This window comes from Mustela nivalis (assembly GCF_964662115.1).
Source record: "Mustela nivalis genome assembly, chromosome: X".
Lineage (NCBI taxonomy): Eukaryota > Metazoa > Chordata > Mammalia > Carnivora > Mustelidae > Mustela > Mustela nivalis.
In genome coordinates this window covers 19,743,729-19,768,405 of record NC_139040.1, presented here as the reverse complement: position 1 = coordinate 19,768,405, position 24,677 = coordinate 19,743,729, and the positions used below count along the sequence as shown (strand labels likewise).

Sequence of the window (24,677 nt, the reverse complement as noted above, 5' to 3'; positions counted from 1 at the left end):
GTGGATAGAGGGAAGCCAGAGTGGTGGTTTCAGTACCCGCGTGGGGTTTCTGTCTCATGGAAGTAGTTCCTAGCCAAGCACTGTATTTGAGGCCAGTTGGAAGGTACAGGTTCTGATTTGCTCTTTGTGATTCCTCGATTTTGGTGTTCTAGAAGGGGCCTATTCTTTATCAGTGGGTTTTTTTTTTTTTAAAGACTTTGTGTCAGAGCAGAAGCAGGGGGAACAGCAGGTAGAGGGAGAAGCAGGGAGCCCAATGTGGGGCTCAATCCCAGGACCCTGGGATCATGACCTGAGCTGAAGGCAGACACTTAACTGACTGAGCCATCCCGGCGTCACCATCAATGGAGTTTTGGCAAATGCAGAAGCACAGATAGGACTGGAAAGAATGAGCTCCCTCTGGTCACATCAATGGCTCATATGTTTTGAAGGGACCAGGAGGATGACTGGAGGCTTCAAAGCCCCTCTGAGGAGTCAGATCCTTGTACTTCCCTAGGTCTTTGGGGATAGACTTTGGAAATGAACTTTCAGGGAATTCTTCAACCTAATCTGAGTGGGAAAGTGCCCATGAGGCTATGCACTAACTAGACTGACACTATTCAGTGAAGGAGCCACTAGCTCCACATGGCTATTTAAATGGAGATAAAATGAAAAATTCAGTTCCTCACTCATATTAGTGACTAGCCAGGAGCCATTTGGGGCTAGTGGGTACTGTACTGGAATGAAAATGTGGCCAGAGGGAGCGTGTGTGTGTGTGTGTGTGTGTGTGTGTGTGTGTGTGTTTGCCATTTCCATCATCATAGAAGATTCCATTGGACAACACTGAATTCAGGCATGGTGGCATCGTATGCAGCTCTGGGACCAGAGGTGAAAGCCTTCCTGGTGCTTTCCAGACCTACCTGATCCTACCTGCCCTTTGAGAATTGCCTCAATTCCAGCTCCTCCAGGAAACTCACACCGACCACTCTAGCTCACAACCGCAAGTCCCTTCTCTGAACTCCTAGAGCACACAAAATATGTGATGACTCACTCTTAACTGGTGTTACCGTTTTGCTTTTAAGTTAGTCTCTTCCCAGCAACGCTTCAGTGCCCTCAAAAGCAGAGACTGAATCCTGTTACCAGCTGAATCTCAATGGGAGGCAGAGTCCCTCTTTTTGTGCCAAATGCCTATCAGAAGCATTTATCAAACCCTTCTTTTCTCCAGCTGCCGTTGTGTACGTTCTTCGCTCTTATTTATTTATAAGAATTTAAAAGTATAAGAATCGGTGTGTAGGACACCATGTCATGTTTCAAAAACCATTTATTTTTTTGAAGAAGGTCAGCACCCTTATTGATGTTAGGTGCTGCAGACTCAGCTTCTGTCCTGGTGAGGGGGTGGTGGGGGTGAGGAAGATTTGGAAGCACTGGCATTAGATCTTGAAAACACTTTGGACAGAGCTGTTGATACCTTCTTCATCATTTCAGACCCGTGTTTGGAAGTGCTGGGCTTACCAGCATCTGCGAACAAACCAAAAAGAGAACTGTGGTCATCTATTGGGCTTTCCAATTAAGACTGTGAGGCTGGGGTTGATGATTTAGGATTCAGAAAGAAACACTTATGGAATAACGTTTGAGTTTTAAAGTGCTTTCACCGTCTTTTTTCAAAAGTTTTTTTTTTTTAAGATTTTATTTATTTGAGAGAGAAAGAGAGTGAAAGCATGACTGAGGGGCAGGATCAGAGGGAGAAGCAGACTCCCCGTTGAGTGGGGAATGCGATGCGGGGCTTGATATGGGACCCCGGAATCATGACCTGAGCTGAAGGCACATGTTTAACCATCCAGATGCCCCCCTCTTTTTAAGTTTTTAATTTTCATTCCAGTGTAGTTAACACACAGTGGCATATGAGTTTCGGGGGTACAGTATAGTGCTTCAACAATTCTGTACATTACTCAGCACTCATCATGATAACACACACTATTTTCTCCTTCTGTCCTGCCTGGGAAGGAAACCAGAGACATTCAGTGAGGTCGGATGCCTCATCTCAGAGGACCTTAGTGACTTTAGATGAGGACAGAAGGTGGCCAGGGTGGCACTAGAGTGCAGGCTCTGATGTGCTGTTCTGTACTCCCTGCTCCCTGATGCTTCTCGAGCCAGCTCAGCGGCACCTTCTCCCTCATGCCACCGATAGCTAGCCAAAACAGCCCGAGGCACTGATTCCCCATGAACAGGTAACTGCCAGTTCTCAGCAGTGTGGGCATCCATTTCAGAATGTCCAGGTAAAAGCAGCAGTGCATTAAAATGTTATCATCTCTGACTCGCTTTGGGTAAATTTTCAGTTGACTGACCCCAAATGATCTGTTTGTTGTGTGAGCTATAAAGGACTTGTGGAGCCAATAAGAGACTCCATTTGGACCCATTTTTTTTTTCTGCACCACTTGTGCAAATCATATCATAGTTGATGTTAACAGAATGAGTACTGTATCTATAAGGACAGAAACGAGCATTTATCTGTGTTGCTGATCATGATGACAGGATGTCATGAAAAGACACAGGGCAATAAATCACATACTTTCTTGTTTCTAGTAAATGACAAAGTTCTCCTCTAGCTTTTGCAGTTACCTAGCTTTTAATCTTCTCCAGCAGTAGAACCTTGGGAATCTTAACAATTGATGATTAAAAGTAAGGTAGGAGACAACAAATTTCCTCCCAAATAAGGGGGGGATAGTTTAGCTTTTCAAATTAAGAATGCAGTACTGGATCGTGCCAGTAGCTGACAAAATAAGAACCACCTAGAAATCAGGAAAAAGTAAAAATCTGCAGAGGTAAAGAGATACACCGTCTGAAAAAGCAAGCCAACGACTTTTAGTTACAGGACGGAGGCATGTGCTATAAGCATCCTGGGTGATCCCAAGGCAAATGAGCTGTCACCGACAACACCTTGGGACACTGCCCTGGGACATGGTGCATCACCAGGTGTATGTGAGAAAAGCACTTAGCAGAATGCCTGGTGTGTGGCTGAGACCTGATAAATGTTACTGCCAGGAACTGGCACCGCTTTGCTGGGAGGTTCAACTGGGAACTGTGTAACAACTCACAAACCACAATCTGTCTACACAGTAATATTGTTTCAACCCCACATTGGTGGCGGGGGAGGGTGCAAGGCAGGAGCCACTCACTGCAGGGGGGGTGAATATATTTAGAATGACATCATTGAGAGGTTTACTAGAAAATGATAAATACATTGTACCTGAAATGCCATCATTTGAAGAATACAGGCTGGCCAGAGCACTTTCACGTTGATAGAGGGTGATAAACTGCCAAGACAGAGGTGAAATACTAGCTTAAACCTCTGTCCTTTGTTGGACAGCAAACACTAGAAATGCCTAGAAACCCTCAAGGGACAAAGCACAACCATGTGGCCCTCGTACACCCCAGTGTTGGTACTCTGCAGTCTCAAAGAGTTATTCTCTGGGATTTGGGCTGTTTCTAGGCATAACTTCTCATGGTTTTTGCCACTTATGACACTCAGGATTGGCCCCAGACTTGGTCACGCACTGCCCCTGTAGGATCATTTCAAGGGCCCAAGTGTCCCAGGTTGCAGAAAGTGCCAGCCATGCATTCCCCCTCCCTCCTGAGGCTTGGAATAAATGGCATGTTTTAGATCCTTCTCTGAGAGAAGATAATGATTGGTGGGTCTTTAGGGGAGAAGCGGGAAAAGGGATGTGCATTTCACTGCCCCGATCTCCCTTTAAACTTAACAGTTGTGAGGTGTGGAGCAAGTCAGTGACTAGTGTGCGGCTGCAGGAGCGTGGAGGTGGTGTGTGGTAAGGCAGGGAAAGGGCTCAGATGCTGGTTCTGCTCTATGGCCCTTTATCACCTGGGATGCAGAAGTGGCCTGACCCCAGAAGGGCACACAACAGGCTGGGAGAGGTGGTCAGGCAGCAGGGTAGCCACTGCGTGGTGGTGGCAGTTATAAAGGAAGTGGCAGATCCATGCACCGAGGCATAAATGCATGCACGATGAGAGAAACTGTGTTTTGTATTGATGGTGTGATGGGCAGAGTATTACTGTAGAAGTTTGACTCTAATTCTTCTAAGAAGATTCGAGGCAGTTTATGGATTAAGTCATTGTGAAACAGGATATTTAAAGGGATCAGCTGGGAAGGGGACAATCTAAAGAACTGGTTCTGAACACTAGCAGCACAAGAGAACCAGCTGGATAAATATTAAAAATAGGCACGCTTTGGCCCCACGACAATTGAACAGGAACCCCTGAGGGTGGGGCGAGCGTTTCTCTAAGTTGCCCAGAGGACTCTAATGCGCAGCCAGGCTGAGCGCGCTTGATAGAAAGGAAGGCGGGGGTGGGGAGCCGGGGGACAGATGGTTCTGAATGGCCTGACATGAGTAGGTTAAGTCAAGAGTTTGCAACGTTGGCCAGCCATTAAAATCACCTGGGCACCCTTTAGAACTCCCAAGGCCCAGGCTGCAACCCAGACCAATCACAATCTCTGGGGCTGAGGCCTGGGGATCAGTTTTTAAAAGTTTGCCAGATGATTTGAACGTGCAGCCAGGATCCAGAACCTCTGCTCTGTGTAGTAGTTCCCAGATATGGTATATATCCGACTAATGGGGAGAGGGCTAGGGAGCTCCCAACACAGACACTAGATTTGGCTCTGATGGTTAAGGCTTTTCTTTAAAAAAAAAAAAAAAAAGGTTTGTTGGACATCTACTATTATTTCAGTCCTGTGTTAGGTGCTGGGCATACAGAAATGAACAAAACAAAGCCCTTGCCATCACGAAGCTTATATTCAAGTGAATATAAAGTCTGCCAGAGAATGAGAGCAGGAATATTTGTCTGCTTTCTTTACTGCTGAATCTCCAGTGCCTGGCACATAGTAGGCACTTGATAAAAAATTATTCAGTGAATGAATGATTGACTGAAGAGTGATGTTAGTACTATGAAGAAAAATAAAGCAGGGTAAGGGAGGATAGTGTGTGTGTTTCCATCTTACATAGGGTGGTCAGGGAAGGCCTCACAGAGATGGTGACTTTTGAGCAAAGACTGGAAGGAGAAGGGGAGGAAGACACACAGCCATCTGGGAATTGTGTGTCTCTGGCAAAGGATGAGCTAGTGCAAAGGCCCTGAGGTGAGAGCATGCTTCACATTTTAGGAGAGCAGTAAGGAGGCCAGTGAGGCTGGAGGAATGACAGTGAGTGGACAGAGGGGTAACAGAGTGACATATGGGTAAAGGGGGTTGGGAAGAGAGAGGATGGGCAGCTCATATAGGGCCTGAGGCTACGGTAAAAGCTTTGGCATTAAGGGAAACATGATGGCTTCTTTTTCTATGTCTGGCACTGAAGAGTGACTGTCCTCATGTGTACACTGACTAATGTTTACCCGGAGCTGAATGCAAGCAGGGATTTCTGTGCTACTCGATAAAGAATGCTGAATATCTTAATGGATCAGGCCTTTCTAATTTTACACTGGGAAAACAGTCAGCAAGTGAGAAGGACAATCAGCAAGAAGAATTACGATGAGCCAGGGAATCAGCTTAGCAATGGAAAAGCCTGTCAGCAGGCCTCCGGACAGGCCTCTCAGTGATGCTTGAGGGTCAAATAGACGTTAGTATTGCTAAGTGAGAAGTCTCTGGAAAACTGATGATGGATGTATGAGAGGGTGTATGTACACGCACACTGGGGAGCAGTTAGAGTAAACCTAGAGGAAAGCAAAAGTGATACAAAACAGAGCAGAGGTTCCAGGTGGATCTATGGCTTCAGCCATTATTGAAAACTTCCTAAGAGCACCCTAGGGAAGGGGAATTTCTTGGGATCACACTGAGGAGTCGGCCAGAATTTTGGAAAGCTGCCTATGAAGGGTCATTGCTCAGGAACATGGGGAAGTAGCTGGAATCAGCACTCCTTTCCCTCAAGCAGTGCCCCTTCCTCTTTGAAGCATCTGTTTTCTCCCTGCCCACCCCAGGTCCCTTGCCTGGGCCTACCTGGGAGTGCACTGTGACTTACTCCCGTTCAGCTTTTCTCTAGATGCTACAGGAACCAAACTGAGTGGCATTGCTCTAAGGTGCTAAGGGGGCCGTGGCTTACTTTGTGTATCTGCATAAAGACAGTAATTTAACCCAAATGTGAGGATTTCCATGAAAGGATTTTCAGGCACCACGGGCTGGCCCCAGCTGGGAGAGCTTTGTGTGTGGAAGGTGTGGACAAGGGAATGCTTCCTGAGGCCCCTCAGCAAGACACACAAGCAGTCCCTTGTTTGCAGGGAGTCCCTTATTTCTGTCGGGGCTTCACTAGCTCACAATATGGGGCCGGTGAAAAATATTTACCTTAATACTGCTTGCATTCTCCAGATCCGGATATTCAAAACTTTCTGTGGGCAAAATACAATATTGGAAAACAGTTATTTCAGAGGCATATACAAATTTTGGCACAAAAATTACCTCAATAGCTTTAGTAAAGAATTGCAGAAATTAGGCAAACAGAAAAAGCTGAAAAGAGGTGAGATCCCTAGAATTCTGGGTACAGGTCTTGGCTCTTTACTCCCAAACTGGGAAAGATGGTGCATGATGTGGTGGAAAGAGCACAAGCCAGAACATCAGGAAAGGCAGGCTTTGACCAGCTTATGGATGCCTGCACCACCATTCAAACTCTGTGTGCTTCTTTGTTCATCATAAAGTGAGAAATGAGGCCAAGGGTGATTTCCGGGGATATAGTGGACAAAAACCCCTCCCCACATGGAGCTAAATGCTAGGGGAAGGAGACAGCCAACAAACAAATGAAAACATACAATCTCTCAGATTGGATAAATGCTGGGGAACAAATTCAAGCAGGGCAAGAGGATAGGGAGTGCTGGGGAGGCAGGGAGTGCTGGGGTTGCAATTTCAAAGAAGGTGCTCAGAGGTGGCCGTACTTAGAAGATGACTGATATTTCAGCAAAGATCTGAAGGTGAGGAGGGAGCTCTGCAGATACCTGGCAGAAGAATGTTCTTTGGCAGCAACAACTGCAAAGGCTCTGAGAAAGGAGAATGCCTGGCGTGTCTGAGGGCATGTGTGGCTGCAGGGGAGTGATTGGGCGCGAAGAGGAGTGAGGAGGAGTAAACAGGAGAGGGGGCCAGAGAGGCCGTGGGGAGGGAGAAATGCTGTCCAGACCATGTGGAGCTTTGCAAGCCATGGCCTTTACCCTGTGGGAGGTGGGAGGGAGGACTTATTTTTATCTAGATTTATTGTGTTTATGTTGCCCCCTGGCTCCCAAGTTAGAATGAGGGTAAGGACTTTTTCTCTCTTACTCATGGCTTTATCTCCAGAACTCCGAACATACCTAGCACAAAGAAAGTGCTCAGAGATTCTTTGTTGAATGTGATTGAGCCAACTGGACAGGTGCAATATTACTGAAGGATATAGGAACTAAGCATAATGTAGTGCAACGAAGTTGCCAAACTATGGAAAGAACCAAGATGCCCTTCAACGGATGAATGGATAAGGAAGATGTGGTCCATATACACTATGGAGTATTATGCCTCCATCAGAAAGGATGAATACCCAACTTTTGTATCAACATGGACGGGACTGGAAGAGATTATGCTGAGCGAAATAAGTCAAGCAGAGAGAGTCAATTATCATACGGTTTCACTTATTTGTGGAGCATAACAAATAGCATGGAGGACAAGGGGTGTTAGAGAGGAGAAGGGAGTTGGGGGAAATTGGAAGGGGAGGTGAATCATGAGAGACTATGGACTCTGAAAAACAATCTGAGGGGTTTGAAGTGGCGGGGGGGTGGGAGGTCGGGGTACCAGGTGGTGGGTATTATAGAGGGCATGGATTGCATGGAGCACTGGGTGTGGTGCAAAAATAATGAATACTGTTATGCTGAAAATAAAAAATAAATTAAAAAAAAGAAAAATCATAAAAAAAAGTAAACTTGTTTGCTCATGTTAACTATTCCCCTAAAGTAGGTGAACCTATTAGAAAACTTAGTGTTAACTTCATGTTCCCTAATAGGAAAATTTGTCAGTGCAAACAACAAGGTCTCCTTTAAATAGTATCTAAGAAAAAAAAATCAATCCAACCTTCTGTTACTTTGGCACTTGGATCTGAAGGACGATCATCCTCATCACTAAAAAAAGATAAAAGACATTTCATTTTCTATGTATTTAATATATGAAGGATGCTGGCTACGTAAAAGAATAATCTGTCAAAATCATTATTCATATAGAAGTAAATCTAGAATGGTATGTCTTCGAGTTATCAAATCAAGTGAAAATGACTGCTACAGTGACTTTTATTTGGTTTTTATATACGCCCTCTTCTTTTCCAGTAGCACAAATAATTGAGAGTCACCTGCTTTACTACTTATGTATGTTATAGCAATCATGGAGGGAGAAAGGATTAATGGCGGGCCAGGGGTAGGTGTCCTAAAATGGCATCAGGCCAAAAAGAAACCTTAATTTCATTGTGCCAAGTGGAAAAGAATATAGTTCTAATCAGGTAGATTTTTCTCCTATACCCTAGTTTTCTCCTGATACAAAGTGCTATACCCTTCCCAGTTAGTGAATATTCTTCTAAACACTGGAACAATTTTAGGCACTTTTTAGGAAAAGGCTATTTTAGAAAAAGTATTAATCGGACTTCAAGTGTACATGCACTTTTCCCCCCTGTTTGTCTCCTATAAATACTGCAGAGTCCATCCTTTCTCTTACAGTCTTCCCCAGTTTGGAGGGTCTTGTCTAAAGCTCATCTACCCTTCAAGGCCCAACTCAAACTCCACTGCTTTTTAGAAGTCTTCCCCGAATGCTCCAACTTACATAAGCCCTCCATTTGGGGGATCCCTGTGACAGAGCCACACTGTTGAGTGTGTAGGTACATAAGGACAGTAAGTAGGAAGCCCTTTAGGTGGGCCATTAGTGCAGGAACTACTGTTGACCCAGGGTCTGTCTCTTAGGTTCCAGAATCTAACACATTAAAGACTTGAACTATACTTACTAGACGACTATACTAGAAAGAAGGAAGTAGAGACCACATAAATAGGTGTGGGAGAGAACACGGGAAGGGGAGCCCCAAGAAACAAGCACAGAGGAGGGCGAGGGGAAGGAGTGAGGGGAGTTTGAGGCGCGAGACACTGGCTTTCTCACATGGTCACTCGAGGGGCCCATGTTTCACACCAACATCATTGTCATTTTGGATTTCTATTTTCTTAGCCAACTCATATTGCTTTAATTGACCGTACCTAGAAAATGAGGGCAGATCCTCTTCATTGTATGAGGATGAACTCATAATTCTATGTAAGAAGTAATATGCTGGTTCAGTACTAGATTTCCTTCCTTCTCTCTGGAAAAGTACAAGTCAGATAATTATAAAAAGGAGATTTTGTAATAACAAGTAAAATATGCCATAATGTTTCCTTAGTTTTCCATATAGCCAGCACTTCTGATCAGGTACACTGTGTTTGCTCCTAAAATCTCACATGGCTTCCTAATAAATAGAGCCTAATAAACAGATCTGAGTTTGTGTTGAGGCTATTGTCCCTGCGAGCCTCTGAATTGGCCAGAGTTGTATCTCTGTGTTGTCTTTTCTCTGGCTCACTGCAGTTTCTGGGTTAACCTGGAAATCACTGCAAACAGATAATTCAGGGGATTGTCTCACCAGGAAATCCCAAATCATGTGTAACTTCCAAATGCATGTACAGTGCACTGTTTTTGGTGAGGCTAACCCAAGAGGATGGTAAGGCCAAATCAATCACTAGAAGGATACAGAACCGGGAAAGGAGCTGTGCGTCAGAGTGATAGTTGGACTTACGGACTGAGGAATATTCAGCATACTTTGAATAACTTGCTATGTTTTAACAAGTTGGGTAAATAATTTTTGAGAAAAAATTTGGTTAAGGAACTTGCCCAAATGTCACATAGCTACGAAGTGGCAAAGCCAGAATTCAAACCCAGATCGGCCGAATCTGCATGAATCTTTTTTACTCTCCTCCAGCGCATCTTCTGGTCCTGCCCACTGGCATGGAGTCTCTGCAAACAAAACCTCCAGTGAAGGGGTGCCTGGGTGGCTCAGTGGGTTAAGCCTCTGCTTTCGGCTCAGGTCATGATCCCAGGGTCCTGGGATGGAGCCCCACATCGGGCTCTCTGCTCAGCAGGGAGCCTGCTTTCCCCTCTCACTCTCTGCCTACTTGTGATCTCTGTCTGTCAAATAAATAAATAAAATCTTTAAAAAAAAAAAAAACTTCCAGTGAATATTTTTAGGCTAGAGTACCAAAAAATTTAAATCTATGATTTTAAATAATTAGATTGCATTTCTCCTAAGTGGTTTCCTTTTTCTGTTTTTCTTGTCCTTCTAACTAACCTAGGACCCTTTCTGTGATCTATTTTTCTTCAATTTAGGCTTCTGACTTCATCCGTTAATCATTTCCCTTTTATTGTAAATATCAGCAAAGTTGGGAGAGACTGCCCAGATTCAGTTTATGCACTCTTCTTCCTACCAAACGAAAATTACTTCAGCTAAGTTTGTGAAACTCTATACCTTCTCTATAGAAACCCGGTCATTGAGAGTCCCGTTTGTCACTTACACTTAGTTGTGTCTTTCTCTTCCAAAAGGAAGAATCTATGCCAGTCAAAGATTTGGAGGTAGTCACATCAACATTAGAAACAGTTCGTTGTGTCTCCTCAGCTTCTGTCCATTGATTTGGTGATGCTTCAGTATCCAGTGTAGTTACAGTGGATTTGCATTGACAACATTTTCCTAGTGACAAAAATTTTTTCAGATTTCTCTTGCTCTTCGGTGGCTTGGAAAAAGCCATTGTGTTCATAATGGGCTTTATGTCTTCTTTTACTTGATCGTCCAATGGTTCTTCTGGAAGTTCTCTTACAACGTCTTGTAAAACAACTTCATCTTCATCAGAAGTTAAGCCCTTTTCCGCTTTATTTTCTGAAACTTCTTGATTAATATCATGAGTTACCAAACGAATGATAAGATCTTTTTTGCTGTGGACATCTTTTAAAAGCTCCACTTTGGTGATGTCAGGCTTTATTAAGTTCTGAAATGAATTCCTACTAGCAGTCTGGAATTGAAGAGAAAATTATTAAAAACTACTGCCTCAGTGATTTTTCCTATGGTTCTATAGTAATAAAGCAATTTTCACTTGCTTTTCAATTTAGTAAAATTATCCTCAAATGCCACTTACTGGTAGAGTGGTGATATATATATATATATATTTTTCCCTTTAAATATATTACTACTCAAATATATATATTATATACATATTATATATAATATATAATCTATATATGATCTATATATATTATTATATATAAATATATACTTTATATATTATATTTAGTATAATATAATATGTGAAATGGTAGTAAATATGGTGGAATTGATATTCCAATCAACAGCTGATATTATCTACAAGCATCATGAACTTCTTTTCTGAATTTATGGTAAATAAAACTAAGGTGTACACTAAATGATACTATATTCATAAAATATATATATATAATATAGTATAATATAATATTATATATATATTTGAGTAGTGATATATTTAAAGGAAAAAATAAATAAAAATCATAAGCAATATTTGCTCATTTCAGTAATCCTTTTTTTGCATTAAAGAATAATGTCATCCAGTCCAAAGAAGGGAACGCTAGTAAGTTTTGTTCTTTTGGTTCAAGTTTTATTTTTTACTTGTCAAGAAATGCAAATGCACAAATACCGTAATTACATTCTGTTTTCATCATTTACCTGGAAAGTTCTGTGACAGACTTAGATAGGACATCTTTTTCTAAACTTCTTAGTGAGAGAACCAATCATAAGAGCAACCTAAATGTAGATATTTTCATGAACAAAAGACAAGGTATTGGCTGACCTGGATTTTAAAACATGATTGTGAAAGACCTTGCATGATCACCCTCCACACATTCTAACCCTTGAACATATTTTCCAAAGGCGGCTTCAAAGAGGACCTCTTCATTCCTCTTCACCTCCCTGGTCAAATGTCACTTTCCATTTTGCAATGGGAAAGACAGATCAAGGAAAAGATGGTCATAAATGACTTTTCCATTTCTGTAGCCTTTGATGATGCTGCAGAACCTTTACATTAATTTGGGTTATCAATCTTAGATCTCTGTAAAACTGCAAATCAGAGTTTCAGATAAATGCTGCCCTACAGTGGTAGCTCTTGTGCAAAACAAAATGAAAGAAATCCTGTAAAAAACTGAAACATAATCAGTCTTGATGATCTGTGCTGGTGGAGGGAAATAGTGGTTCAAAAACTCAAAGTCGCCCTGATGGCTCCAGGTTGTGTCACTGTAGGAGTCTTTGATAGGCATGTGTCTGGTGTGTTGGGAAGTTTTGGTAATTCAGAATAGCAAATGAAGCATTGCTTATGGATTCCTGACTGAAGACTAGCCTCGGAGTTGCCTGGGTTCCTTAAACTGGTCTCCTGTTCTGAACTGGGCTAGCTAGCTCCATTTGCTTTCCCTGAGACAGCTTTTGCTTCCCTTGTGAGTAGCAGCAGTGGTTGCTTTGGATTAGCTATTCTCTTCCAACTTTCTGTGGGCTATGAAGAGATAGTTAACGTACGGATAAAGGATGTGAAAGAAGAAAGCATGTAGCCAAAACTGACAGATGATTAAGAGGTAATGACTTAGAGGTAATTGTCTATAGTTTTGAGACATAGATCTTGTGCCCAAGGAATTACTTATATATAAATGAAAGCTACCAAGTAAATGATAATGTAATTTTGAGAACTGAGAGAGAAAAGAACATTTTAGAACTGGAAAGGATCTTCATCTGGTTCAAGAAACTAAGGACCAAGGGGACTCCATCAATGTCTCTGACAATCTGAGTATCTGAGACTAAAACAACAACAACAACAACAACAACAACAAAAACCTGTAATGTATTCACCAGCTCTGAGACTTAGTTCATTGGGCTGGAAAATAATGCTAAGGAAAATACAGTCCTGGGCTTATGCTCCAAGCCGGCTGCTTCTGTAGAACTTTGCTCACTTTGTAAATCACAGACTATATCCTGAGTGTGACTGCACGCCATCATCCTTGCAAGAGGCTCATTTATATGGAGGGACTTTGGTATTACATGAGAACGTGGGGCTGGATCAATGTAACAACTCCATCTCCTGGAAGGACCATCCCTAGGCCCTAGCGCCCTAAGATCTATACACAGAACTACTTTTTCAATAGTTATATTGTACCAAGAACAGTGTTTTGGCAATTCAAGCCCCTTTAAAGTATTTTTAAAACCTAAATATAGGACTGCAGAAAAACTAGTTCATAAAAATAGAAATATGAAGACAGCTGGGTATAGAACAAGGGTAGCATAGGAAAGAAACTGGGTTCCTGGGGTGCCTGGGTGGCTCAGTGGGTTAAAGCCTCTGCCTTCAGCTCGGGTCATGATCCCAGAGTCGTGGGATCGAGCCCCACATCAGGCTCTCTGCTCAGTGGGGAGCCTGATTCCCATCTCTCTCTGCCTGCCTCTCTGTCTACTTGTGATTTCTGTCTGTCAAATAAATGAATAAAATCTTTAAAAAAAAAAAAAGAAACTGGGTTCCTCCTGAGTGTGTCAGAGTAGAGGGTTCTGTGAAAGTATTATGTAATGGAAGTGAAAGAAGAAGAAACAAATGAACTGTAAAGAGCCTGCAGTCTGATGTTTGTTGATGAACGTTGCTAAGTAAAACAATACTACTGTGGAGACTTAAGTCTGAGGATTTCAATCTTTAACAGGTTGACCTGTTGTTCTAATTGGCCCTTTTGGACCCATGTAATACTATGATAATGTATATGCATTTAAAAAGAACTGTAGAGATTATAAAAATTGCATTTCTTCTGGGTTGCCAAATGAGGACTACAGTTCCAATGAGTCCTGTTTGCTGGTAAGGGTATTTCCCTGTATTCCCATTCTTCAAGAAATGGAGGTTTGGTCTGACTGGCTAATGGAAAATAGCTTTCCACCTTTCCACCGAGCCACACTGCTGACGGGTGAGTCCCAGGAAGGCAGAGAAGTGGTTGAATCAGAGTGTCCCAGTTCTACTGGGCTGGGCAAGAGAACATTGACAATATTTTATAAATGCATTCCCACAGACCTGCCCGAAGAAGGAAATCGCAGGACAACCAGGTCTCAGTCACTACTCATCTCTTCTCACCACTGCGTTTAGCACTTACCTCTAATGGTTTCACATTCAGTCGTCCCACTTCATCCAACGAAATGCGCCTTTCTCGCTTTTGCTTTCCTGCCTCAGGTGTGCCCATTGAGTGACTCCTCCCGCTCGCTGACACTCTTCTCAGTGCCTCAATGCTGCGTCCGGTTCTAGTTAAACACTCCAACTGCAGTTTCTCAAGAGGTTGTGTTTTTATAGAAATGACTCCTAGGTGTTCTGCAACAATGTCTGGATCGATACTGATTGGTTGTTTCCCACGGTGAGGAATTATTTTAACTGGAAGTTCCTCTTCACTTAAATCTTGACCTAATTCTTTTTGCTCTAGCTCAGGCCCTCTTTTAACTGCATGGTCATGCACCTTTTCGACGATTCGAGCAAGATCCAAATCGCCAAAGAGACCAGCCTCTGAATCTTTTGAGCTAATCATTTCTAATGGACAATTGGAAACTTTACTGATGAGTAAAGAAGCGACCTCTTTAGGGAAGACACTGTTTGTACCTTTCATGTCATAATAAAGTTCTTCATGAGTTCCAGATTGTTGTAGTACCTGATTATAAACAGACTCGACTATCTGAGAAATAATTTCTATATTTTCTGGACTTAAAACGTTTTCTTCAGGATTAGCAGCTACAACACTAATGTTATTTCTGGCAATTTCAGCTGTCACAGATTTTGTCAATAGAGATGCAATTTTATTTACCTCAGACTTTGATAAATTTTTTGCATCTCTGCTTGAGGCACTTGGCAGCTTTACTAGTTTAGCCAAGAACAAGACCAGCATTTCTTCTAAAAACCTAGCATCTAACACAGTCTCTTTTTTTGTTGAAGGCTTTTTCTTTGACTTAAGGTCATCAATGATCTGAACCACTTTTTCCATAATTTTGACAGCTTCCAGAACTAACTCTGATCTTGATGCTTCTTCTTCTACTTGAGGATGAAGTTCTGAATTGGAAATTTCCTTCACCATTAAAAATCCTATTATATCAGAAAGGACATTGCTTTTACTCATTAAATCCTTATACACTGAAATATGGGAGCCAGAATGCCTTAAAACACTGTTATAAACAGAAGTAACTACTTTTTCAATAGTTGTACTGTCTGCTAAAGATACAGTGGGTGATTCTTCGGCCTGTGGCACTACTATAATTGGACTTTTAGAGAGATAGTCTTGAAATGAACTTAAGATTTTTGAGATTATTGTTTGCATTTCAGCATGTAGAGAATTGTTTTGTTTCTTGCCCACTTTTGGAAACATAGATAAAAGCTTTGACAAAAAATTTACAGCAATTTCTTCTATTATGTGAAAAGGCAGTTTATAAACCTGTGATGGCTGAGACCGGGGAACTTCAGTGGTTTGGATAACATCTTTAAGGATATTTTCAACAACACTGTCAACTTCTGTACACTGATGTGGTGTTAGCTCTCCAGAAAAATAGTTCTGCAACTGGTTGCCAGCCACTTCCTGTACAACTAAATTAACTATGGTTTCTGAAAGGATTTTGCAACCGCTGCTGACACAATTTTGTATGCTCTTTTGAGATCCAAATTGTGGTAAGAGATTATTATAAATAGTCTGAACCACTAATTGAATAATTTCATCATCATTAGGATGTAAGGATTCTACATACTGTACAATCATATCATTATCTTTGGAGATCTCTGTCATAATTGTACTTATTAACTTCATTTGAAGGAAATACAGTTCTGTGTACAAATGATCTTCAGATATTTCTGCTTTTGCACTGGCTACTGTTGAGAAAATTTTTGATAGAAGAGAAGAAATTATACTTTCTAAAAATTCATAAGGTAGCATTATGGTATATGGTGATGATGTTTGACATTCTTTGCAGGCTGTTTGGACTACCTTGTGGACCTTTTTCATAACCTCCTTAGATTCTAGAGGCAAACATGCTGCCTCTGGAACCTCTTCATAAAGTAGCAAGTTTAGCTGATGCTGAAAAATTTCTTCTATGACAGTATTAGCTAGCTTTCTTGCTAAATTTCCACCATTACTATTTATGTCCTTATAAATGGAGTCTTGAGATCTATATTCCTGCAAAATACTGCATAGAGAGGAATGAACAATCTTGTTGACTAACATTTTATCACTTGATGCTATGTTAGCCATAGAAGGTGCCTCATCAGAAGAATCTACCTTAGTTGCAGCTGCCATTTTTTTCTCACGAGGTGCTTTATTCACAGATGGTTCTTTTTGCCTGAGAGGTATGTTGGGAACTGATGAAACTATATCTGCAGATGGGAGGAACTGACTTCCCTGACCTGGGTTCAGTACTTTAATTTGAGCATCTGAAAACTCCTTTAACAGGGAATCAATCAGTTTCATAGCTGTGTCATCGAGTGCAGTTTGATTTACATTTTTGGTTACATTCTGACATGTATCATCTGTGCCCAGTAAGGAATTAAAAACCAATTTGTTAACTATTTCAGAGAGAACATCTCCTAAAAAGTTAGCAGGAAAAATCCCATGATTATTTTCTGGTGGATGGTCTGGTTTACTAGGTTTACTTTTGATCTCTTTATCTTCACTTTTTTTATTCTCTTCCTCTTTTGCAGGAGCATTGTGTTTACCTGGATTTGTTGAGGTAGGCTGGGCTAAACCCTTGCCATCTGCTTGAGTTAAATATACCGCTTTATCACCTAGAGGAATTGGGGATTTTGAATCATCTTCTGGTTCTTGGAAAGGAGACATTTCTAAAACATTTCTGTAAATGCTTTCAGTGAAAATTTGGACCTGTTTAAGACACAAGGTCTGTTTGTCATCTGTAACTCCGTAAGCTGGAGAATCTCTCCTCTTCTCTTGGATCTTTCTATCTCTCACTTTGGATTTCAGAGATGGTAATTCAGAAGGTCTATCATCCTTTTCTAATGAACTCCCTCTTTTCTTGTCACTCTTCTTTTTATCCATTTTTAAAGCTGGTTCCAGCGCAACCTTCTTGGTTTTTGTATCATCAGTAGCTGATGAAAGATGTTGGTATACCTCATCACGTTGCCCTTTCTCCTCTTTTATACCCAGAGTGTGTTTCTTCTTGCTTTCCTTCTTTCTAGGTGTCATACTCAAATCTGGCCCCTGAGTATCTTCACTTTCCATATTAGTTGTTGGGAGAGTAGCTTTTGATGCCTTCTCATTCTCTTTTCCAATTGACCTTTCCTTTTTCTTTTCATCCCCTTTCTTTTTATCTGCCACACCTCCAACTAACCCTGATGCTAGGGTAGTCAATTCACCCTTCATAATGCTAGTTATAGTGGTACATATTGGCTCCTGGATGCTACCTGTCTTCATAGATGTCTTCTCCTTTTTGAAATTCTCTTTTCCATAATGTGCTCCTCTACCTATTTCTAAAGTGTTCATTATGTCTTTCAGGCCTGAGGTTAGAGGAGTAAGTGTAGGTAATTGTTCTAGGGAAGAAACTGGGTTCTCCCTCAAGCTTCTATTTATTTTTGTAAAGGTATTATATGGTAGGTGTTGAACTTTTTGGATGATGTTATCCACATTTAGAAATGAAAAGAAGGTGGAAGACCAGTCTCCTGAAAAAAGTGGTTGAATCTTGAAAGCAGAGATTGCCTTTTTGGCTAAAGCAGCTATCATCTCTATAACAATGTTACTGCTATCATCTTTCTGAACATTGTAAGATCCATACATTTCTATGACCTCATCGTACACAGAGTCAGATATTTTACTGACTGTCTCTTTATCTATTGGTGGAAAAGAAAACATTTTTCCAGAATTTGCTAGGACTTTAATTTTACTTTTTCTAAATTCGCCTATCAGGCCATTTGCAAATTTTACAGCCATGCCCATGGGGTCTTTTTCTGTTATTTCTTTGTCCTTAGGGTTTTCAGCAATACTTGGGAGAGTATAAAATTTGCTAACAAGGTCAATTATGACATCTTCCAAAAATGTAGCAGAATACACAGAAGCCTGTGGGAAGCCTGTGAGTATTTTTTCTTTATCAGGATTCAAGGGTTCAATGATATGGTCATTTTTGGGTAAGTTACAGGGAAGGGATTCTTCATCATATAAAAACGGATGCAGATGGTGGTCCACAATTTCTTTCATGATGAAACCAGCTATTTTCCTGAGGAACAAGCCTCCGTTTTTGTATGTATCATTCTGTGCTTCATTTTCTAATTTAAAATTTTTCATAATATTGTTACATATGGAGTTAACAAAGTTCTCACTTGCCCCTAATTGCATACTTTCCACATGCTCCTCTGCTGTGGCAAGTCTAATTTCATGTTCAGAAATTTCTGTTATAATTTCATCAGTCAGTTTTGAAGCTGCATTCACAAACTCATAATCTAGTGGCACCTCTTTCTCACTGAGTTCAGTTTCAGTCTCACATGAAGGGAATATATGTGCTAGAAGCTTGTAAGTCAGATCTTCTAAAAGGGAACGCGGCAGTACAGTGATGCAGGACGGGAAACCATGGCTGTCATCGTTGATGCTGTCAAGCACATTTCTGATGATCTTTTCATCTTGGAGGGAGGAATAGGAAGAAGTTGATAATTCCCCCAAAACTAATGACTCCACTTGATAATTGTAAATTTCTCCTAATAGCAAATAACATATTTTTTGCCCCAAACCAACAGCATCACTTTGTATAGCTCTATAAATATGAATCAGAGATTTATAATCATCTAATATTTTTTCATAAATTAGGTTGACAGTTTTTTTGACTATTTCTTTATATGCCTCTGAAAAATGCAGATTTTCGTCCAAGTGATCTGCAACTAAAATTTCTGATGTGGTGAATTCTAGCACAATTGATTTTACTAATGTTGTAACAATGTTAGTTACATTAGTTTTTGCTTTACATGGGTTTTCAGCAGCCAAGAAATTATGTGAAAATGCATAAAGGATTCTGCATAAAAGCTTGGAAATTACGTCCTCTGAAAAGATAGCTGAATTTACAATAAAAAACAATTCTCTTTGTTGAGGATCTGTTGCTCTCTGTTGATAAGTTTGACCCACTGTACCTGAAGGAAGAGTTTTATCTGCAGATAAAAATGACTCAAGATGATGGTTAAATATTTCTTTTATTATATAACTTGCTATTTTTGTAACAGGTATATTACTTATGTCCTTTTTATCTTTTTTAAGAGACTGGTATAGATTTGAATGACAAATATCAGCATAAATGGCATCAACCATAGCCTGGATATCTTTCTCTGAAATTGCATTTTGTTTTTCATTTTCATGTTTAATAATGCATATTGCATGTTTAGAAATTATTGACATGATCTCATCAATCAGCCTCACAACTGTGTTGCGGAAGTCTGACTGCAAAAAGTCTGGGTCTTCTGCACTGCAGTTCAATGGATTTATCTGATCTAAAACCTGAGTGACAATTTTTTCCAAATTTGTATGTGATAATATGGTGGTATATGGTGTATAAGCCTGTCTTTGGAGTCTTGATTTCCTAATAGCATAATGAACTCTCTTTATCAAAGTGTCAGCATTGAGTCTTGAATATGATTTAAAAGGCAGCTTTGCTATGAAATCTGGATGAATTTGGAAATCAAAAACTTCAGCCAGGATAATTTTAGTTACCCTTTCAGCCAATGTTTTTGTATCATTGAGAAAGTCTGTATCAGGTTCCAGTTCATATTCTTGTAAAACTTTGCTATATGCCATGTCAATAATTTCAGTCACTACTTCTGTATGCACTTGGGGCAAACACAATTGTTCCTTAGCATTTTCTAGGATGATAACTTGAGCTTTTGAGAATTCTTCTGTTATCAAATATATGAGTTTTTCAGCTGTTTCCAACAGTTCTTTTCCTGAATCTCTTAATGAGTTTGTTTGGACAATACCTAATAACCTGTGGAATATTTTGCTTAAAACCCCAGAAATCACATCTTCCAAAAAGGCTGAGGAGTAAACACCAGCAAAAAAATGCTGCCTTCTCACATCATCAAAGTATGTATATGATGGAGGAAGTAATGGCTTTCCATACACATATGGATGGAGATGCTGTTGACAGATATTTTTAATGATAAAACTGGCTATTCTATCAATAAGAACATTGTTACTACTTATATCATGCTCAACTGTTTCTTGAGACCCAGAGTTTTGCAACATATTTCTAAACACAGAATCAACGAGATGCTGAGCATCATCCTCTGAATAAATAGATTCGGTCTCTGAATAAATAGATTCGGTTTCTTCTTCATCTTTTGAAAATCGAATTTCATGTTGGGAAATTTTCATCCTGATATCACTAATTAGCTTTGAAGAGATTTCATCACAATTAATTCCTGATCTACCTTTTGGAGTTTTGATGTATGGAAACACATTATATGTAGAAGGAAAGATTCTAGATAACAGCTCTCTAATTATGTCTTCTAAAAGTGTGTATGGAAGCAAGGTGTTATATGGAGATAAATGCTGGCTTGGCTTGATAGAGTCACTGCTGCCACTAAAGATGTTCTGAATAATGTTCTCTGCTGTTAAAGTAGCATAGGAAGAAGCTGACAAGTCCCCAGAAAATAGGGGGTGAAAAAGATAATCAGAAATAGCTGCTACAATTAAATTGGTAACATTTTCTGCAAAAATGTCACTATCTTTGAATTCTTGATTATCAGCCTCAGTGGTTAGTCCATGCTGTTGCAGAACATTCTCATAAACTGAATTGACAAGTTCATCCACAGTGTCTAGATCTACAGTGGGGAAACACTGCTTTTGGTCATCACGAAGAATGCAGATTTTAGCATTGTTAAAATGGGTATTTATTGAGTTAACTATTTTTTGGGTCATTTTATCCAGTTCACATTCAGTGTTATATTTTGGGTTAAAGACCTTTGATAATAGCTGGGCAACAATATCTTCTACAAATGCATTAGGATAAAAGCCCATACCTAGTGATGATGGCTTCTGGGGTCTATGTGACTCTGTGACCTCACTGAGAACCTCTTTAACCATATTTGATATTTCATCCAGTGGAGTCACTGAACAAGGTAAGCCCTCTCCACACAGAAAGGGCTGAAGGTGATTTTCAATAATCTCTTGAATAATGAGACTGGCTATTCGGTCAATCATTATTGGGCTTTGGCTTACTATATTTTTCTGGACTGACACAAGGGAGTCAGACATCTGTAAAACATTATTATAAACAGACTCCACCATATTTTGAAGGCTTTTTTCTGTATATAGATGTTGACAATCATATTTAGTGAGCCAAATCTTATGCTTTGAAATGGAAGACAAAACCTTGTTTATTATACAGGTAGAAAGCTCATTAAAATCTGAAGTCCATAAATATTTCTTTCCCAAGCAAAAAGCTTTGTAGGGTGGAGAAATGAGCTGAGATAATAGCTTCCTGATGACATCTTTTAAAAATGAGTGTGATAACATGGTAGTATAGCCCGCTGAATGTTGGCCTTGGTCATTAAATTCTCTCAGGTTGTTTTGAAGTTTCTGCAATATATTTTCAGCTTTAAGAGGGTAATATGAATTGGGCATGAGCTTTCCTACGAAGCACAGTGGGAGTTGGTAGTCTACACTCTGTCTCAATATGCCCTTAGTTATCTGTTCTGCCATTGAGGTGGCAGCATCTGTCAGATGACTGCCACCAGTAACTTGTAATGCATATTCCCATGAAACAGCATTATTAACTGAGTCAGCAATCTTTCTAACGGTTTCTTTATTGATTGGTGGAAAACATATCCTTTCTTCAACATCCCGTAAAACGGTGACTCGAGCATTGTTAAACTCATTCACCACGGAGTTGACATCTAATGTATTTACCTCATTGAGCTGAGCTTCAGGGATGTTTACATTTTTGCTCTGCAAGGAGGTGGAGAGATTAAGGAAAATGTCTGCAATTATTTCCTCCAGAAATGTGGCAGAGTAAACTCCTGTGTTCATGCCTCCTGGATATTGCATGTTAAGAATAGCTGTTGTATTCACTTCCTTTTTACCTGGTCTTTGAAGAGGAGGTAGAGGAGAGAATTTTCCTGAACATTGCTTACCAAATGGGGCTTGCATTTTGGAATGAATCACAGTGAGGTTATTCAGTGGTTCTCTCAAAGGCCTGCTGTCATAATTTGTGAATCTTACAGAGCATTTATCCTGTCTTGATTCTTTTAATTTTGGCCTTTCTCCTTTTGGGAAACCAGGGAGTCTTTGTCTTCTTCTATACCTTAAATGCTTGTTTGCAAAAAGTGGACTTCTGGGAGGTCGGTATATACCACAGGACAGTTTTTCCATCAAGGATTTTACCAAGGTATGGGAAGTAATACTAAGCATAGATTCTTGATCTATTTCTGCTAGATTTTCCAAAAGGGCTGGCACATTATATTCTTCAAATGCTGAGCCATGGTCCATTGTTCCCCTGCAATAATTCTCTATGTTTTGAAGTATGTTGAGCAGTTGACCTTCTGTTGGTATTTCACCAGAAAGAGGACCATCTGTAAGGATGTTGTTGGCTGTACATTCTTCCAAAAGTATTTTAATAAATTTCTCACATACAATGTTCAGAAGAAAAACTGATTTTGGGGAGAGCCCTGGGTTATTTCTAGGTATTCTATGATTTTGCTGGTTATCTGAAGATAGGAATCTTTTTCGTGATATTTCACCAGAATCCATATCCCAATTTGGGCATTCCTCTTGCAAAACCAAATTGAAAATATTGGAAATTTTAGTGACTACTTCTTCGGATTCATGAGTTTTTAGGCTACCAAACAGAGTGCTTAATTTGCATGCCAGAGAATTTAGTTTATTTTTCTGTACTAGTTGATGAATTCGGTGAGTAGGAGATGATTTCCAACCTCTATAGCCTGTCTGTCTTTTCATAGTTTTGATTTTGTTGCGAATGGGCAAACTATGGATTTTAAGCCTGGAGAGTGGTTTCCTTCTTCCTCTCCTGTCAGGCTGATACTTTATTCCTATTTCCTTGGACAGAACATGGACCACTCCAATTAAGAGATCCTGAAAGAGATTGTCGAAGTCAGCCACAGCTACTCTTGGGCAGTATATATATTTTGTTTTCACAGAAACCACTTCTTGTGTAATGTCTGCCTTTAAAATGTCACTATTAAAAAGGATTCGAATAATGATTTCAGAAATGCTTAAAGCAAGTCTTCTGATGGAAACTGACCGACTTGCAAATACTTGTGAATGAATTAAAATAACCTTGCTAAAAGCTGCATCTTGGTTTTCCGGTGACTTCTGTTTTGTTCCACTATCTTCAGTACAATCAGAAATGCTAGACATTATATAGGAAATAACTAATTCAGTGAGGTGTTCACAAAATTGATAAAGTGAAGTATCATAGTTAATGTTTCTTAGAGGCTGCTTTGATTCATATTTTTTCCTTAATGGTGTGGAAACAGTAAATACTTTTTCATCAAGAGGACCTTAAAACAGAAAACATTACTATTTTTTAACATGCATTAAGAGAAAATGTTGAGCATTCAAAATACTAGCAATATTTTATACATGAATTTTACCTAATTCAATAAATAGAAAAACCTAGTCAAGAAATTTCAGAACTGAGTTCTCTTCATATCTCTATTTCCCACCTGTGGAACCTTACTTCAGCCATGAAGTTAAGAAAATAGTCTAACAGAATTCAGATCTCTAAGTGCTGGTTTCTTCCTTGTATACCTATGTTTCCAGCTTTAAAAGCTGGAAATTCTAGGGCAGAGAAATGATCTTCAGCTTTAACTGCAAAGCCCTAGCGTGATTCCAGTGATGACTAGAGACCTCATATAATTCTTGAAAATATTTTCAGCTGTTTATCTAATTATCTAGTATGGGACTATATAGTATAGAGTAAATTGAACTGGATGAAATTGCTGATGTTTGACATTTTTTGACACACAAAATGGCTATTTCATATGGTTCAACACAATATATGCATGTATCATATTCATAGAAAGGGAGTACAGATATCCTATTTGTAAACATGGATTCGGAGTGTTGTACTTAAAAAGAACTTAAGTCACAGCACTGGAACATGAACACAACAAGATATTTAATGCCATTGTTCTTATAAACTCTATCATCAATGACTGCAAAGAATTTAACTGTATATCTCAAAAAGAAGTTGGATCATTACAGTCAACTATGTATGAAGTTTGACTGTAATTTAAGAAGTCATTTTTTTTTAGAAAAGTACATGAAAAAGAAAACCCTCTTTGAACTTCTATTTGAGAATTGCCTGTTGAGCAGCTATATGTCCCAAGCAAGACAACTGATTTCATCATATCATAGGCAAACCACATGCCCAACCAAAATATCTCACTTTAAATTATACCCATTTAATTTCATCTGTTGCTAGCAAAAACTGAACCATACTCCTCCAAATAACAATTAGGTAAATGTGCTCAACATTCTTTTCTTTTAGCACACTGACCAGTTAAAAATATAGTCAAATAGCCACCCCAAATCCAAGGCCATTTTCAGAGAAGCAATGAATGCAGCTTCTTGGATGTGAGGTGACAAAACTCATTGCCTTTTTTCTCTAAAATGATGCCAACTTTTTATA

The 24,677-nt window shown here is 39.9% G+C and overlaps 1 protein-coding gene across 6 annotated transcripts in view; it reads right to left on the bottom strand.

The window, feature by feature from the left end:
• Positions 1–1,279: 1,279 nt before the first annotated feature.
• The window catches only part of LOC309856460 (fibrous sheath-interacting protein 2-like), a 68,336-nt gene continuing 44,938 nt past the window's right edge, over positions 1,280–24,677 (bottom strand). For 4 of the 6 annotated variants that reach the window (XM_082717693.1, XM_082717694.1, XM_082717695.1 and 1 more), the window contains 7 exons: positions 14,171–23,544; positions 10,555–11,046; positions 9,214–9,314; positions 8,057–8,103; positions 6,317–6,360; positions 3,224–3,290; positions 1,280–1,494 (listed from right to left, as the gene is read on the bottom strand). In XM_082717693.1, coding sequence (XP_082573819.1) covers positions 1,349–1,494; positions 3,224–3,290; positions 6,317–6,360; positions 8,057–8,103; positions 9,214–9,314; positions 10,555–11,046; positions 14,171–23,544 — 10,271 coding nt within the window. In that variant the 3' untranslated portion in view covers positions 1,280–1,348. The remainder of the gene's footprint in view (positions 1,495–3,223; positions 3,291–6,316; positions 6,361–8,056; positions 8,104–9,213; positions 9,315–10,554; positions 11,047–14,170; positions 23,545–24,677) is intronic. The other 2 variants (XM_082717698.1, XM_082717696.1) reach the window with 2 other exon arrangements.